At 40.1% G+C, this 14,424-nt stretch overlaps 2 protein-coding genes across 6 annotated transcripts in view; both read right to left on the bottom strand.

The window, feature by feature from the left end:
- Window positions 1-287: 287 nt before the first annotated feature.
- Window positions 288-6,821, bottom strand: LOC123150206 (carboxypeptidase SOL1). 4 transcript variants are annotated; one of them, XM_044570033.1, is made up of 15 exons: window positions 6,625-6,821; window positions 6,011-6,074; window positions 5,815-5,910; window positions 5,288-5,318; window positions 5,147-5,203; window positions 4,565-4,660; window positions 4,058-4,180; window positions 3,846-3,950; window positions 2,886-2,932; window positions 2,091-2,216; window positions 1,866-1,968; window positions 1,701-1,763; window positions 1,315-1,398; window positions 1,076-1,139; window positions 288-869 (listed from the first exon to the last, which is right to left on the bottom strand). In XM_044570033.1, exons 1-15 carry the CDS (start codon window positions 6,740-6,742, stop codon window positions 556-558), a joined length of 1,491 nt encoding a protein of 496 aa, XP_044425968.1. In that variant the 5' UTR covers window positions 6,743-6,821; the 3' UTR covers window positions 288-555. The 4 variants fall into 4 exon arrangements, with proteins under 4 accessions (XP_044425968.1, XP_044425969.1, XP_044425970.1 ...); XM_044570034.1 differs by lacking the exon at window positions 6,625-6,821 and having other exon boundaries at window positions 5,288-5,341; XM_044570035.1 differs by lacking the exons at window positions 6,011-6,074; window positions 6,625-6,821 and having other exon boundaries at window positions 5,288-5,341; window positions 5,815-5,917.
- Window positions 6,822-7,578: 757 nt separating this feature from the next.
- The window catches only part of LOC123148701 (translation factor GUF1 homolog, mitochondrial), a 7,521-nt gene continuing 675 nt past the window's right edge, over window positions 7,579-14,424 (bottom strand). Inside the window, exons 1-12 of one of the 2 annotated variants that reach the window (XM_044568191.1) lie at window positions 12,972-14,103; window positions 12,653-12,809; window positions 12,475-12,529; window positions 11,590-11,657; window positions 11,418-11,522; window positions 11,264-11,335; window positions 11,072-11,185; window positions 10,073-10,213; window positions 9,411-9,470; window positions 8,234-8,461; window positions 7,984-8,146; window positions 7,579-7,938 (exon numbers count right to left, since the gene is read on the bottom strand). In XM_044568191.1, coding sequence (XP_044424126.1) covers window positions 8,287-8,461; window positions 9,411-9,470; window positions 10,073-10,213; window positions 11,072-11,185; window positions 11,264-11,335; window positions 11,418-11,522; window positions 11,590-11,657; window positions 12,475-12,529; window positions 12,653-12,809; window positions 12,972-13,674 — 1,650 coding nt within the window. In that variant the 5' untranslated portion in view covers window positions 13,675-14,103 and the 3' untranslated portion in view covers window positions 7,579-7,938; window positions 7,984-8,146; window positions 8,234-8,286. Of the gene's footprint in view, window positions 8,147-8,233; window positions 8,462-9,410; window positions 9,471-10,072; window positions 10,214-11,071; window positions 11,186-11,263; window positions 11,336-11,417; window positions 11,523-11,589; window positions 11,658-12,474; window positions 12,530-12,652; window positions 12,810-12,971; window positions 14,104-14,424 lie in introns of those variants that run through there. The other variant, XM_044568192.1, reaches the window with a different exon arrangement.

Genomic DNA, 14,424 nt, shown 5'->3' with positions numbered 1-14,424 from the left:
TTCGTGTGCTTGGATTCTGTATCTAATTACATCGTTATTTTACTTTTCTATAAAGGAACCTCTTTATGTCAAATTCCTCATAGCACGTATGATAATTTCTTCAAAAGCACATGGCGAGTTTTGGCAACACAAATCTTGTTCGCTTGAAGGAATTGACAAACTCCCGACAAATAAATTGCTGTGAAAAACGTTCGTTCTGCCATGGACCCCAACGAACGTTCGCTGAAGAGCACTACCGTTTCTAAAAAGGTATGGATTAATTGGACACTCGATCAAGGCATATTTCATGCATGGTAAGAAAACAGACAGTAAAACAATTTTATTAGCATGAGATGAAGAAACTAAGAGACTCGGCCTGCGTCACTGATTCACTCTATCCTTCCTCTATCTCTGTATGTAATGTATCCAGTTAACTCAAACATATATATCTCCAACTAAAAAACTGTTCAAAACTTCCGTGGCACATTATGGCCACAATCTAATCCCACGTGTGAACAACAGTTTGTAAAGGCTGTGATTACGCTACAAACACCCACCAGCACGTACAGCTTCGTCTCACACGGCAACAGGCCGCTTCGGAGGAGGGTGGCGCTGTGCCACGAGCCTCGACGCCATTCTCCTCCTGAAGAGCAGGTAGAGGGCAAGCAGGAAAAACAGGACCAGGAGATACAGCCAGAGGTAAGCTTCCCGGAGGAGGAACGGCTTGTTGCTGCCACCGTCATCGTTGCAACTGCAGCCGCAGTCATTGCGCAGAGGCTTGGCTCCCTTGAGGGCTCCGTATGGGTCCAAGATGAAGTCCAGATTCATGGCTTCGCGCCCCAGCATGATATGTGTTCTTTTTGGTCTGAAGCCTTCCATCGATGCCACGACTGACAGTAATAAAAGAAAGCCCGTGTGGGGTTACCAATGGATTAGCTTCATCTATCCAAGATTTTCTAGTGAAAATTTAGATAAAGAAAAGGAGATTAGGCCAAGTGAGGACTGAGGAGACATCCCCAACCATGTTTAATACATGCAGGCTATCTAACCATATCTGTAAATGATGTTTTGGACAGAAGGAGCATACAAAGCCTACCTTCATAGCTCTGACCAGGTGCAAGCATCCGATGGTAATTGCCAAAAGTTCCGCTGGCATTTATCTATGATCAAGCACAGGACGAGTATTAGGATCTCTCAAATGATAAACCCAAAAATTTCAGCATAAATTTGCCAGTTCATCCATAAGACCACAAAATAATCCATTTGCATTCAGGATCCAAATGTCACTTATATATACCTCACTGGATATAGGTTAAGGTTGCCAAATAATCTCACCTTCGAATCAATTCCCTTAACCATGAGTGAGCCTGGTATAGGACGGCCAGTATCTGCAGCAAATATCCTTCCATGAACTCCTGTCTGAAACAAGTGTTAATATAGTGCACACAGTGACAAACATTTTCTATGTCAACAAAAGAGAACAACAAGGAGCAAAACCCAAAGGAACAACTTCAATAACACTGGAAGGTACTATTTCAGAAGGGGCAGAGAATGAAATGATGACACAGTGCCTCAACCCAGACCCTGGTACAAACATGGTGGTTGAAGAACCCGGTGCCCCAACCCATATACTAACTGACACCATTTCACTTCAAATAGGGCGAGGTTGTTAATTATTTCTGGTGCATAACCATAGGAATCAAACACTAGGAACATCTTACCTTTACAAGGCTTGCAACAAGATTGAGCATGCTCAACTTATTTTGCTTCCATATGACAAGAAGCTGTAGCAGAAGATTATACAGAATATCAGAACAAAAACATGTCTACCAAGTGGTTTACAACAGCAGCAGCAGAAGCAGAAGCATAACAAGATGCAAAAGTACCTCAGATGCTTTTGGCCATTTTACATCACTAATTTCAAGGGTTAACTCAAAGCAGCCTCCGTGTATATAGTTCCAGTCTTGCATGCCACCATAAATTGGATACCTGCATCACAAACCATAAATTGCTATGTTCGGTCTTGAAAAGTACTAACACTCACTGGAATGTTAATACAACGAAAGTTCAATATGGAGTAGCAAAGCGATGCTAGTCTTTTTTTTCTTTACCACAGCGCTCCATTTGTAATTCCTCCTTCGAACTCCTTGCTCAATGACATGTTATAGTGTGACTGACTATACACTGACGCCATGTACCGGAATGTCTTGTCATCAGGACATCCATAATACTGTTTTCTGTAAGCAAGACAATCTATGTGAGAATGCAGTCTGAAACAAAGCAAGTTTGTGTTCCTAAAGACTAGTAGGTGAATGAAAAATAGCAAAACAAATGAAATAACTGCTATACTGAACAAAAACTCAGGCAAAAATATTGCATTACAAGATAACATTGTATGACATTAAAATCCAAGGGCTCCAACAGCGCCACTTACGATATATTGATTAACAGCCCATTATGTGCACGACTGTTGATCAGCTGCTCATAAAACTTTAGCTGTGTGCTGCTTATCTATCTTGATGGTCCTATAAATAAGAAAAGGTACATCTAACAAATCTATGGGGCATCAAGAGAATATTACTGTTTAACAAGCATGGGTGGCCACGTGCAATCTAACCTCTGAATAAAGCACTTGCGAACATCAAAATTCAAGTACCAGCATTAGCAAGGACTCAAGTTGGCAAACACAAAATATGAATGTACTCCCTCCGATCCAAAATAAGTGTCATGGTTTTAGTTATTTTGGATCGGAGGGAGTACATCATTTGAGAAATATACTGACACATCTGTGGACAATCCTTGGTTAAAATCTTATTGCTGGGTTTTAGTAAGATATAGAGAAACAGGACATGCAAAAGTACTAGCAGGGGATCTTGAAAGTGAATGTAAATTAGGAAACTGGCTACCTTGTATCTCTAGATCCATCCCATGGATAATTTGCAACAAGAGCACCCTGCAAAACTCAAATCAGGTGGCAATGGATGGCAATCAGTCAATCAGGAGCTAATTGGTAATGACGTAAGAACTATGTATCAGAATAATGTCCATGAAACAAAGGGTCATCTAAAAATGAAGAAAAGTTAGTGAATTCCTAGTATTGGACCTTCAACAATTAATCCTGAAAATGGATGGATGGTAGAGTGGTATACAGATGGCCCTTTTCTTTTACATGCATCCTAATCTTAAATACTGTAATTGGTATCCACCTATTTGTGAACATCACCTTTCTAGTATTAAAAACTGAAAAAATCTTCTACCATCTGCTATTGTTGTTATTTTTCTTCCTTAAACCAATTATGTTCGCACTTTAAGATCAAAAGGAAGTGCCCCAGAGGTGCCCAGAGGAATTACTAGGTTAAAAGAAACAGTTCCAGAACTACAGGGTCTGACCCGATCCAAAACATCCACTTTTAGACATTAATAGTATACATCGAAGCAAGAAAATTCTTCACCACATAGCAGATTGAGAAGAAATAAGACTAAATATAACAAGTTAACAACATCCAACCCATCAATTGCAGCGCAAATATGATTTGCCTATGCATTTTATTTTCTGTGAGAGATGATAAATTGAGCATAAAGTGATTAGAAGCAAAGTTAACAAATGACCACAACCACTCCATATAGCAGGCTGAGAATAGAAAAGACATAAGACAAAATAGGTTTGTCCTGGATATGACTTTTTGGGGCACACAAAATTTGGGGGCATTTTCATAAGCAGAACATGACAGTAACCCAGAAATAGAAACCGAGATGTGGCTCACTACTTGACAAAGTAGACTTGACCACAGAAACATAACTGGGCGGTCAACAAGATTTAAGTAATCAAATAATTTCACAAACAGCGTTAAGGGAAGAATAATTACCCCATGCAAACTAGCAGAGGCTGTGAAGTGTTCTTGCTTTATCCAGTTCATAATAGCTCTAGTTTCAGGTTGTCGGTGCTTAATATCATCGTTGAGGGGGAAAAACTGCCAGTAAAAAAATGAAAATTTAAATCGAACGGCTCTCCAAAAGATAAAATGCAAAGAGGGTTATAGAACCTTCCATAAGGAAAATTAATGCATTGAGTACGTACTTGGTCAGGAAAGTCCCTGTTGAGATCAACATTGTTTGCATTACCACGCCTTCTAAGAGCAAATCCATCTGGATTCATTGATGGAAGTATATGAAGGTGTGTGTTCTCCACAATAAGAGTTGCCTACAAAATTAATTTAACAGCTAAGTTCTGATTTTCTGAACATAGCATATTAGTATCAATTTCCATAAAACTGGTGGAAATATTTTGGAGTAAGTTTACATAACAGCTTTGTTCAGATAGAAAAAGTGAGCACATTATCTCCAATGTTAAAAAATATGTTGGACATTACATGATCCATAGCAATGCAACTAAAACAACATAATTCGCAGCATGTTTGAGAATCTAAATTTTGTTCCATAAATTAATTGATTTCTACTGTGGTTAGGTACTAAGTTTCCTTTTCATGTCATGTAACAAATTAATTGCAAAACCAAATTGTAAGTAGTTGGTCAGTCAAAAGCTCCATGGCTAAGCAAAGAGCATGTAGCATCTAGAGAACCTTACCAAAGGATCCTTCAGGTAGTTATCACACAGCCAATACGCAAGTTGCATGAGGACCTCTCTCCCAACAGGCTCATCGCCATGGACATTCCCAATGAACTGGAAATTTTCAAAACAAAAGCTACATCAAATTTATATTCTTGGTACCATTAACACTGAAATAGGAAAATGCCAACATAGATAGCTCTTACTTATATTATACTAAAAACTGAAATAAAAGAGTTCAAGCAAGTTAGCTGAACTATTGCCAACATAGCTATGTAAGCTAGTTTCTACAGGAAAATCATGGGTTTCAATTTTGGATGTGATTCCATTATAGCTTAGTTAACTCTCATCGACATAGGAAAAGGGGGTAACCCCATGAAAACTCACAAAGAAGAAGAGCAACTTAACAGTGTGTCAAGGAAGTCATTATAAATATGAAAGAAAAGACTCCCATAGCCATTGAGTCACAGCTGTTCTTTTAGAGCAGATGAGATAAAAGGAATGATAAAGCAAGATGGTCGGGTGGCTCAACTTATAAAACACTTCCTTTCAGAATTTTATAAAAACGACCCACTTCTTAAGGATAAAGAGGCCACAAACCTTGAATGCTGGTTCAGCTTCTTTTAGCCCAGGCTTGTCTGATATTTCAATGGCCCACTACAAGAGCAATCAGAAAAGTTATCCAGTATACAATTTTGACAACGAATAAAGCATTAAAGCTATCATCAGTAAGTTACATACCAATGGGGAACCATTTACACTCTTCCCGATGCTGATAACAGGTTTGTGTAATCCCTCAAAGAGAGAAGAAAGAATAGGTAAGTGAAGTTTGGATATATCATATATGAGCATACTAGATCTATCAGACAGGAGAGATTACAGTCCTACGCATTAAACTGATTATCGCAACCAGAAGATTAAGTTACACATACATAGTACTTTTGAAGCTTGCTGCTGCAATCCAGAAGTTCACATATAATTAGACACGCCTTTTATGAATGGGCTTAGGTTTCGAATTTAACATGCAAAAAGACTACCTTTCAGTATTTTCCCTTCCATTTACTTTTACATTACCTATCTATCAGTGTAAGTATGAACTACTGAATCCCATTGTGATCAGCAATGCTTTTAATTCTATTGTCTACCCACCACAGTTGGATACCAACCAATCAAAGCAATATTTATATGTCACTGCTAAACAAATTGAGGACCCCAAAAAAATGGTCGAGAACTCATCGACAGGGAGCAAAGTCTTATACATCATATACCTGTATATCCTGGAGACATTAGCACAGCGCCTCCCAAAGTCTTGTACAGCACCCTCAAGTTCAGAGTTGCTCATATATCCGCGAACCATTTCATCCCTAAAGTTGATAGAAAAAGCATTGCATACATGTTTACAGCAAAAAATTTCGTGCAATAAAAACATGAATAGAAACTAAAAGCTCTGATTTAAAAACATACGTGATCTCAGGCATATCCTGAAGAAGAGCGCGCGAAAATGCCCCATGTTTCTCAACGGCGATACCTGGTTGACAATAACAGATTATTACTTGGGTACGAAATAGCTGCGCATATCCTGAGAACCGAGTCCGCAAACTCGCAAAGTGTGATCAAAGCTGACTGGTGAAACAAGCTCGGAGACAGGGAGAAGATATACTAATTAATTGGTAATAATACTCTAGGAATCTAGCTTGACATATGCCAATTTATGACAGCTACTTATACTTATCCATTTTATTAGCCAGGTGGATGGTGTGGGCTTCACATCATAACTACGCAATCATCAGCCAGTCCAAAGCATAAGGCACTCATCATGCATCCAAGGTGCTCCTACTCCTCATAACTAACGACATTCCAAATCCGTGCAGGTTGTACCGAAACGAACTGAGCCCCAGGCACATCCGCACCAGCTAGGCTCGTGAATAACGGCAGCATCCCCCACCAAATCCACAAAATCGAGCCAACTAACGGATCCGCGTCCCACGAAGCTAGCTAGCTACCCGTCCGAGATCGATCGAGGCCCAGCACGCGTCGTTGAAATGGAATCCAGACGCCGCAGAGGGTGAGAGAGGAACCTGGCGACGGGCCGACGCCGCCTCTCGCGGCGGCTTGGAGGGGGAGCGAGGCGAAGGCGCGGAGGAGGACGACGAGGAGTAGGGGGAGGGGGAGGGAGCGCAGGCGCGGGATCGCCATGGCCGCCCTGCGGGAGGGGGGGTGGCTGGCCGGCTGGGGTTGAGTGGCGTGCGCTTTTCCGTTTGACTCGCCCCCACCCCCACCCCCACCCCCACCGGTAGTGGACACGATCCACACAAGGTGCAACGTTTCTTATCTGCTTTTAATTTTAAAATCTGCACCAAACCACAGCAGCACCAGTGGTCTGGTTGTAGAATAGTACTCTGCCACGGTACAGACCCGGGTTCGATTCCCGGCTGGTGCAGAATTATTTTTTGTTTATTATTGTATATGTTTCTTCAACATTTTTCCAATAAGCACAAAATGGTTTGGTTTTAATAAATTGTTTATTCAACATTTTTCCATTAAGCACAAAATGGTTTGGTTTTAATAAATTGTTTATTCAACATTTTCCCATTAAGCACAAAAGGTTTAGTTTTAATAAATTCGTAAACACTTCAAATCACCTGACCAAAAAAGGCTTGCCGGTTGCAACATTGTTGGGGTTTCATGAAACACGACCAATGTTGCGATGCCAAATTGCAACGTCACTAATATTTGCAAAGTATGGCCAATGTTGCTTTGCAAAGCAGGAGGGTGCAGGACACTCGGAGTCTTGGAGCCGTGGCTGATCTGACAGCCAGGTAGGCAGTGTTATCAGCTGGATGACTCGTAGCACGACCCTTTCAAGTTCTTTAGTAAAAATATTACTTTTCATATGCAAACAATAAAATGCTGCAATCACGTCATCAAAATCAAAAAGAAAATGTCAAAAACCGGTTTCAGCGATCGCCAGCAATATCTGCATCTATCTCACACTTCAAAGCAAGCTGCACTGGTTTAGCACCACTGCCATCTCAAGAAAATCAAATTAATTGTCCAATAGATAGTGGGGGAATGCAGGTACAGAACCTTGGGGCAGTTTCACTTATTCCAGAGTGTATGTTTTTTTCAGAAGAATACAACGGAGAACAATGGAAAAACGTCTCCAAAACAAAACCAAGTATAACTCTACTTGTAGAATTCTTCGGCGCTTTTCCTCCAAAAAAATATAGTGCAGTGAGGCACAACATTCTGCGTATATGATCGTGGCAACTATGAAAGTACGAAACAAGCAAGCGCCGCCACCGTATGCTGTCCGCTTTCCAGCAAGACTAGCTTAACAGGGTGTGGCAGTACGGGTTTTTTTTTCTTCTCACACCAGGGTGCGAGTCCATGTTTTAGCACCACCAAAACATCCTGGAACACCGGTGCGAGTCCATGTTTTAGCACCACCAAAACATCCTGGAACACCAAGGTTCGCAGCACCGCAGGACCCCTATGGACCGGCGGTTTAACCCTCGGGCACAGGAGCATCGACAGCAGTGGTGCTACGCTGCTCAGCACAAAACGTCAGTATGTACTCGGTGAACAAGGGATGAAGGCCTGCAGTGCAACAGAAAAGGCATAAGGCGAAGCTACTATGGAAGCTGGTGATATATAATGCGCAAAGATCATGTGACCAAAACTCACCTTTCAGGAAGGAAGATGACTACACGAGGCTACGACACTAAAGTACAGCTCGTCTACTTTGAACTGGAGACCTTTAGTAGCTCATGGAACGCTTCTTGGGGGATGTCAACGGATCCGACACGTTTCATGCGCTTCTTCCCTTCCTTCTGCTTCTCTAGCAACTTCTTTTTGCGGGTGATATCACCACCATAGCACTTGGCCAGAACATTCTTTCTCATTGCTGACAGACTGGAAATGACACAAGACGACATGCTCAATTATGTACTTGTCAAATGCACATGTTTTTACTTAAGAAAATAAAAGAGTACTCCAGCTAAGATAACCTGATACCAAACAGAATATTTTTCATGTAACTGAATAATGCTATGGGCAGTTGAAAATAAATTAGAACTGGGTGACTAACTAGTACTCCAAGCTAGGGAGTCCTAACAAGCTACCTGGACCTATTTCACATGTTTCATGACCAAAATACAGAATAGGACGAGACACTGAACCATGGGACTGATGCACAAAGGCTGATTGATCATGATATACAAGCAGATCTTTTTAGGCCAATGGAAAGGTTAAGATGGAACCATTATCAAGTCAGACAAAGAACTCAATGAAAACCATAGTTTAAAAAGGCGCGCCTAGGCGGGGGCTTAAGTGCATGTAGGCTCTAGGCGATAGCAAAACGCCTAGCACTTAAGTGTGCTTCATCTGCGCATAAGCGTGCACTTTGGTCAGAAAGCACAAGATGGTGGCAATACGCACAATTAACACCTACCGCTTTTTTAAATATGATGAAAACTACAAAAGAAAAATCAAAACCACTTCCCATGACACTAAATTCTAAGGAACAGCTGGTGTTCCAATGAACATACTCATTCAGGCAAACTACAAGCCTGAAATTGAATGGATAAATCCGACTTTACTCCGAACTGAAAATGCATTTCATGTTAATAACTACATACTTATTCACAGAAAAGTTCAATTCCTAAATAGCTATAGATGCACTTGCAAATATAGTGAAGTGCATACAAATGTTAACTTCGAAGCACTTCAAATGAACACAAATCTTTAACAAAAATAATGAAGGAATTATGTACTCCCTCCATTCCTGAACTACCAAAACGTCTTATATTTGGGAACGGAGGGAGTAGTATTCAAGAAAACTAAAGCAGAACTAATATCTTACGTTTCCCTTGCAATAACCTTTGAACCAATTGCTGCTTGTATAGTGATCTCAAACATTTGCCTGCACAATGAGAGACCAAAGAGTTACAAAATGAACTTAAGTGGAAAGAGTGGCTAAAGGAAATAAAGTGTCTCCAATCAGCACAAGGATAAAAAAAAAATGTTGCAACAGCATTTTACCCAATACCGAAATCCACTCTTTTCTGCTTCACAATCCTCTTTTCTAATGAAACTACATTTCCCTTCCAATTGTGTAATTTATAGAGTCATGAGAATGCTCAGTAACAATCTAATCAAAGAGCACTGGCCAGTGACCATCATTGGGCATGAACTATAGGTGACAAAAAATATAAATTTTCACACTGCAACGATTTTTTACTCAGTACACCAGAAAAAAGTAATACAGCAAGTCTAGTGTTGTGCATTCAGAGAGTCACCCACTGCTGAAGGAAATATAAGTTGTGGTTGATTGCTTTAGCTAATTATTGGAATTGAACACAAGCATTACTTAAGGAGACAAAGTTCAACTTCAAACTTTACCCGATGGTTAGACAGATGTAGGATCTAGATTCGCCAAGCTCATGATTTTTTATATAAATTCCTATAGACTTAACTTCTTCATTTTACACATCAGAGTCCCAAAACAAGGAGCATAATGGATACCTTTCTATAAATTTCTTCAGCTTGTCCACTAATTCTCTTCCAACCTTCTGAGCTTTTTGGTTATGGATTATAGTAGCCATAGCATCAACAGGCTGGCCGTTAAGTAGAATATCCATCTTAACAAGATCAGATTTTTGATACCTGTTGAAATGAACTTAAGTTAGTGTAACAAGAACCAGAAATAGTGATACGAAGCTGTCACATTTTTTTTCCTTCTCCATCATAGAAGAAATTCCTATGTGCTACTTGAATAGCCATCTCACATCGAATGTAAATAATTTGTACACCGCTTGACTAATTAATCAAGTGAGTGAAAACAGTTTAAGTCATTTAACGACTCGAACAGTTACTAGTCAAATAGTCACCGGGAGATGTTCCCTGAAACATAAGATGTCTAAAGCAAAAATTTGTTCTCGTAGGTACTTAGTAGGCTGGATTAGAGACATGCACTAGGGGTCATATTCATAAGCAAGGCCAACAATTTTCAAGAAACAAAGGGGATATAAAATGTTCAACGGAAAAGACTGACCAGAGCACAGGAATTCGATGAGCCACAACCTTACAACCTCTGTTGGAAAAGGCAGTGCCTAGAAGGCGCTAGGCAATGGCCAAACGCCTCACCTAGGGCATAAATGGAGGTCTAGGCAGGGCAAGCAAGGAATTGCCTACCCAAGCAAGAAATCATGCCACATACTCCACTGATATGCCAAACACGTTATATTCCAATGCAGTAGACGGTAATTAACTTATTTATATGCCCTAAAATAATATCAACACCCATATAGTAATCACAAATACACTACGAGTAGAAACTATATTACCGCCTAGGCCGCGCCTAGGCACTAGGCGAAGGCCAACCGCCTCGCTTACTCCTACCGCTTTTTCCATCCTTTACAACCATATTCATATTCGCTTTCATCTCAAAATCTCGAAAAATGACAAAACCAGTAGTGTAACCAGACCTTATCTGATTTTTTTTAAATTGAAAACGATACATACTCAGAATCTTCATAGTCAAAAGTAGCATAGCCAGATGTTATGCTTTTCAACTCATTGTAGAAGTCCACAATGATCTCCCTCAAAGGTAATCGGTACTTCAATAAAGCTCTATTACTGCATCAAACATAGCCACAATGAGCAAAAACAAAAAACATTTACTTAAAAAAATGTGATTTGGGGGGAAACAATTACGCATCAATGAATGTATATTCTTGCTGTTCACCCCTCCTTTCCGAACAAAGCATAATTACAGGCCCAACATACCTAAAAGAAATGGTTGATCATCATCACTCTTTCTAGTTGTAAATGGAACAGGAAAACTAATGAGAAAGGAAGCAGATCTTACTCACTAGGAATAATAATTGTTGCAATGACTGTTGGCTCCCAGCAGGCCGTTATACGTTTTCCAGCATTGAAAGACAAGGCCGCAGGGTTCTCAATTTGCACTTTGCTGAACAAAACAATCAAGCTCAGATATCCTAGCAGAGAACAAGTATAATATCATTGTAAATGCTCACCTTTCATCACCATATTCAAAGATATATGGTACAGTTGGTATGGTGGATATGACTTGAGCTCCATATTCCTGTACAAAATGCAGTGGCAAATTAAATCTCATGAACGATGGCTTCCCGTAGAAATAGTTTCATCAGATGATGCAAAAACACTGCCACCATCTTTTTTCCATCAATTTCTCGGTGAGAGCAGAAGTGCATGCATGTGGTCCAATTGAGAAAAAAAAAGGGCTCCATTATTGAATTGTGACATAGGTGGATAGATATTGCAAACTTAAGTGGGTGTAATTATGCAAAGTAAATTCGTTTGAATCCTAAATCCACACAACAAAAATGATAACAATTCCTCTTCCGAGGCTAAAGGGACCGCAAAACCTTCGGGGTATTGATTACTAAAAATGAGGTATCATGCAAACTAAACACTGGGATCGCTGAAAGGTGTTCACTACTTTTCTTAACAAAAGAGTTTGCCTTAATACACACATGGATGCTGATGCACTAACAAAATACCGCTTTTGGCTGGTATTATATCCAATGTACTGAAAACAGGTCTACTAGGCCTCATATTATGCCGTATACTCATGCTGGGTACCCTCGCCAGTTACAAGTAGGTAAACAGGTTTAGTAACAGGCCAATTAATCAGTATAATCAGCCATAATAGGCAAGATAGACCCCCTTACAATGGACTAGCAGGAGCTTAACTGGCCTCTTCCAGTAATAGGGCGCAAATTTTCCTACGAGTATACTGTCCCATTTTTGGTGTTCGAAAGAACTCATAGTAGTATTAATTAAGTGCAAAGCTGTTTACAGCTGTGTACAATAAAACTTATAGTTACATGCCACCAATAAACTGAAAATTGTTTGCAAAAGTAATAGGAAAACTATACTTGTTCAAGCCGTTGATGAAACACATCCATGTGCAGCAATCCTAGGAAACCACATCTGAAAAGATATACATGATACAAACTCTTGTACGGATCAATAATGGATTGAGGCATGTTTGGACACTTGATAGCATGTGATCAATGGAAGGGGAATATACTGAGCATGCAGAAAAGCTTATACCTGAAGCCCATGCCAAGTGCAGTGCTTGTCTCTTTTGTAACAGACACACTGGCATCATTACATGTTAGCTTCTCAATTGCATGGCTAAGAGCCTCAAAGTCAGAACCATCAGCTGGGTATACACCAGAGAAGACCATGTGTCTCACAGGCTTGAAACCTAAATGGCTATTTTACATGATGTCACATAATACCACAAAAGAAAAACTAAGAAAAAAGTGCATGTAGAACTGTCAATAAATTAAATGAGGTGTTCCCAGGGCCCAACTATTAAATTAATCAGTTGATAGAAATGATTTCAGGAGGGTCTGGAATCCCATACCAGGAAGTGGTTCAACGATAGTCTTAGCCTGATGAAGAGTATCACCAATCCGTGCTTCTTTAGTTGAACGCATTCCAGTTATAACATATCCAACTTGTCCAGTGTAAAGCACTCCGGTAGGGGTAAGCTCAGGATGCATAATGCCAACATCAAAGACTTCATATGTGCGACCAGTCGCAGCTGATGAAATCTTATCTCCCTTGCGCATTGCACCATCAACAATAGCAACATGACATATCACCCCTTTGTATTCATCGTAGTATGAATCTAAGAGCAGCATTCGTACAGGTGAATCACAATTCCCAGGTGGGCAAGGTATACGCTCGATAACAGCAGGTAACACCTGGCTAAGGCCTTGACCAGTTTTGGCAGAAGTGAGCAGAGCTTCACTTGGATCAATGTCAAATAACCTCTTCAACTGGGCCTTTACATTATCTGGGTCAGCAGTAGGCTGATCAATCTTGTTAATGACAGGAATAATGCTAAGGTTTGACTCAAATGCAAGGTAAAAATTTGCAATTGTTTGTGCCTGTACACCTTGGGCTGCATCAACTACTAAAAGAGCACCCTGGCAAGCTGCTAGGGACCTGGAGACCTCATAGCTGAAATCCACATGGCCTGGAGTATCAATCAGGTTAAGCAAATAGCTTGAAGTGTCTGTCCCATGGGACTCGGAATTTTCCACTGTATGCTTGTAGAACATAGTCGCGGTTTGGGCTTTGACGGTGATGCCCCTTTCTTTCTCTACCTGTTGATACCAGACATAAATGTTGCAATAAAGGGCTGAAAGTATAAAACTATACAACAGGGATTTATCAACCTCAGGAACAGGAGGAACTTTAGGAAAATGGGAATATTTAAGAAACAGGGTAAGTCAACAGTGAAGGTATGTCATTCATGCTAATATTACCATCCGGAAATAAGTAATGACACAAATGAGGAAGCCTAAAGAGAAACCGACTGCCCTCAACCATTTTGCAATTTAGAATGAAGAATTCCCAATGTATAATTTTATCAAACTCCATATATTTACCAAATTCCATATCAAGCAAGAGCATATCTACTAACCCCTGTATAGCCCAATGTACTGATAAAAAAATGCTAATAATCTTCCTATAACTTTCTTAGCACACACGGTAGGTTAAATTAGTAGTTACCATATGAATACTTTTTATTGGTTTGTTGCCTTGTCTTTTCTAAATCCATCTCAGTTTTTGTGGCTGCGGGTTTGTATGGCGACTGATGTGCCACATGATTGGATTTTTTTATTAGTTGCATCGCAACACGCAGGTATTCAGCTAGAATAATATGTAACTGTATGCTGTAAGGTTGTTATCCCTGACGCATTTATTAACACTTGAAAGGAAATCATCCTTTTATCAAAGTCGTGATGTTGCTGGTACTGCTGTTCTACCATGTACGAACTTCAAAATTAGGACCGCATCATTGCAAT

Source organism: Triticum aestivum, chromosome 7A (assembly GCF_018294505.1).
Source record: "Triticum aestivum cultivar Chinese Spring chromosome 7A, IWGSC CS RefSeq v2.1, whole genome shotgun sequence".
NCBI lineage: Eukaryota > Viridiplantae > Streptophyta > Magnoliopsida > Poales > Poaceae > Triticum > Triticum aestivum.
This window is presented reverse-complemented; position numbering and strand designations above follow the sequence as displayed.

Coding starts and splice junctions, on each gene's coding strand:
- LOC123150206 (XM_044570033.1), bottom strand. CDS start 6,742: ATGGCGATCCCGCGCCTGCGCTCCCTCCCCCTCCCCCTACTCCTCGTC. Junction 1,969..2,090: donor ATTACAAATGGAGCGCTGTG/GTAAAGAAAAAA, acceptor TTTGTGATGCAG/GTATCCAATTTATGGTGGCA. Junction 1,399..1,700: donor TTGTTGCAAGCCTTGTAAAG/GTAAGATGTTCC, acceptor CACTTGTTTCAG/ACAGGAGTTCATGGAAGGAT.